The 2,505-nt window shown below is 35.4% G+C and overlaps 1 protein-coding gene across 1 annotated transcript in view; it reads right to left on the reverse strand.

Annotated features, from left to right (window-relative positions):
• Positions 1-836: 836 nt before the first annotated feature.
• The window catches only part of LOC122086555 (N-alpha-acetyltransferase 50-like), a 35,994-nt gene continuing 34,325 nt past the window's right edge, over positions 837-2,505 (reverse strand). The window contains exon 4 of the mRNA XM_042655469.1: positions 837-1,338. Within this exon, the coding sequence (XP_042511403.1) occupies positions 1,121-1,338 (218 nt within the window). The 3' untranslated portion in view covers positions 837-1,120. The remainder of the gene's footprint in view (positions 1,339-2,505) is intronic.

The following is a 2,505-nucleotide window of genomic DNA, read 5'->3' on the forward strand; positions in this document are numbered from 1 at the left end:
TCCAATCTTCATCATTCACATTTTCAAGTTTCTTCGAATTCCCCAACAAAGTTTTCGCAAAACCTTACTTTATCAAAAGATGTTTCATCCTTCGACACCCGAGGTGAAGTTCTTCTTTCCATTGAAACGCTCTATGTCATACTTGACGCTTGATCCTATCCCTACCATCATGATAACGCATCCCAAAAAAACAAAAACATTAAAACTTATGACCAATTTGTAGAAATGCAACCCTAAAACGATGCTAAAAAGTAATGGAAAAATAAGAACAAACAACCGCACAATGCACACAGATTTACAGAGTAGGACTAGATTACCTACAACCTCGGTGAGATAAGATCCTACTTCACTTTCAATGGAGAATTGAGTTACAGCGTTCATCCTTACAACTCTCTCAACTTGCTTACAGAGATAGAAAACCTCGCTACAAATATATAGCAAAATCCTATATAAGAAATTTACAAAATCACCTACGACCCTTTGGTATTTCAACCCACTTTTGCCACAAATGGAACTAAAAACATCATATCCCCAACAACCACACTCCCACTCCCACTCCCACTCAAACACATCATTTTGTTGTCTACAAACAAAAGCCCTGATTGCGTACATGAAAAAAATCTGAAACCATTCCAAACAATTAACGAATCTTGTTAATCATTATAAGTTTTCTGAATGAGATAAAATTTCATGCCGAAACCATTTATAAGTACACGAGTAGAAACTTACCTTTCCCAGCGCTAACGTAGCCAAAATGGTCCATTAAAATAAAAGCCGATTGATAAGAGGAAAGACTAAGAACATATATTGCTTTAAACCTATTGAATCTCAATCAATCAATCAATCAATCAATCTGAACTACTCTATTAATATTAAAATGAAAATTTTGAATCTGAACTACTATAGTTTCAATCTTCAATAGTACACGACTACCAACTCAAGCCAAGAACACCAAACAGATTATAAACAATGGTTAATAATCCAAAACTTTGAACGAAAGATACAATTACTAGCATCTTTAAGACTTTCAAAACTAGCCTGAAATCTTGCATTCAATTGATCCAATACGTCCAAGAAATAATACTTAATAGGGTTTTAGTACAAAACCAGCTTCTGAATGTCATTTCTTGGTTTGAGGTTGAACGATGAACTTAGTAAGCACATAACAGTCAGGTGGTGTAATGTTTGTGTAGTAGTTTTTTATGGTATCCGTGATTTCAAACCCAAATTTCTTGTAGAAGTTGATGGCATCCTCATTGTTTGTCTGCACGTGCAAGTAAATCTCTGAAATATTTTGCTTGGAGCAGCGATCTATGACATGATTCAACAGCTTTGTGCCTGCAACAAACCCAAGACACAATTTAGTTAGCTTCTAGGAACATAAGATTCTCCAGGTTTATCTCTTGCCCAGGAATTGTTTTAAGCTTCAATTTTAAGTAAAATAACTTATTCACCAGAATTCTATTAGCAGAGTGAAAACTTCATCAGAATGTATTTGGTGTTTTTTTATTCTCACTTTTCCATTCTGTATAGTTAGTTAATGAGCAGCTTGACCAAATAATCTATAGTCAATAAAAAGAAACAAGAAGTAAAATGTACGATATGCATACTTTGCAAATTGGCTCACTAATCATATCAATTGGAAAATTAGTTCATGAAATTTCAGCCTAATTAGATATCAAAACATTCTACTACTAGTATCATTGTTCAGGTGGCCAAAAATCTCATAGCAATAATCTGAAAATTGTCTCTCAGATAATCATAATCAATAAAAATAATATTATAATTTTCTAAAAGATGTGCTCTTACACCCTACTTCTTGCCTGCTGAATTGCTCTCATGCAAGACGCAAAACCATTCAATCTCCTTGGGCAACAGAGATTCTATCTGTGATTTGCAGCCAGCTATGGCAATCGTGACACCAAACGTTATGAATATTAACAGCAACCTCAAAGTCTTCAAGAATAAAGAAAACGGCAAGTGAATCCATCCAATTTTCTCTAGGTTGTGCAACCTAGAGGGTATCTCTAGTCGTGCAACCTCGAGAACCTTTTGCCAATCTATAAATCTAAATGTATGGCGATGGTTCGAATGCAAGACAGCACTCTAATCTTTGGTTCTGTTTCTCTGCCACATTTTTCTGGTAGTTTAGCCATGGGCCTGAAGATGAAGGATATAAGGTTTCTAAATTCTCAAGGAAGTACGTAAAATGGGAGAAAATAAAAACTGTTGCTGATGCCAGAGAGGGAAGAAACAGAATACAGAATGGAGAAAGAACAAACTGAATTTACGGAAATACCAAACCATAAACTTCTAAAAAACATGCAGTAAATAGCACTTTCTGTCGCTCAACTTGCCCTCATGACCAGGTGATTGGGGTCCGGCACAACATGAGTCCCACCTAATAGATTATCTGAACCAAAGATATTCTTCTGATGACTCTGATCAAAATGAGTTTAACCATGTAATCTAATTCTCTTCTTTTTTTATTTGAGGTGGGGGGGG

The sequence above is a fragment of the Macadamia integrifolia genome, chromosome 8 (assembly GCF_013358625.1).
Source record: "Macadamia integrifolia cultivar HAES 741 chromosome 8, SCU_Mint_v3, whole genome shotgun sequence".
NCBI classification, from domain to species: Eukaryota; Viridiplantae; Streptophyta; class Magnoliopsida; order Proteales; family Proteaceae; genus Macadamia; species Macadamia integrifolia.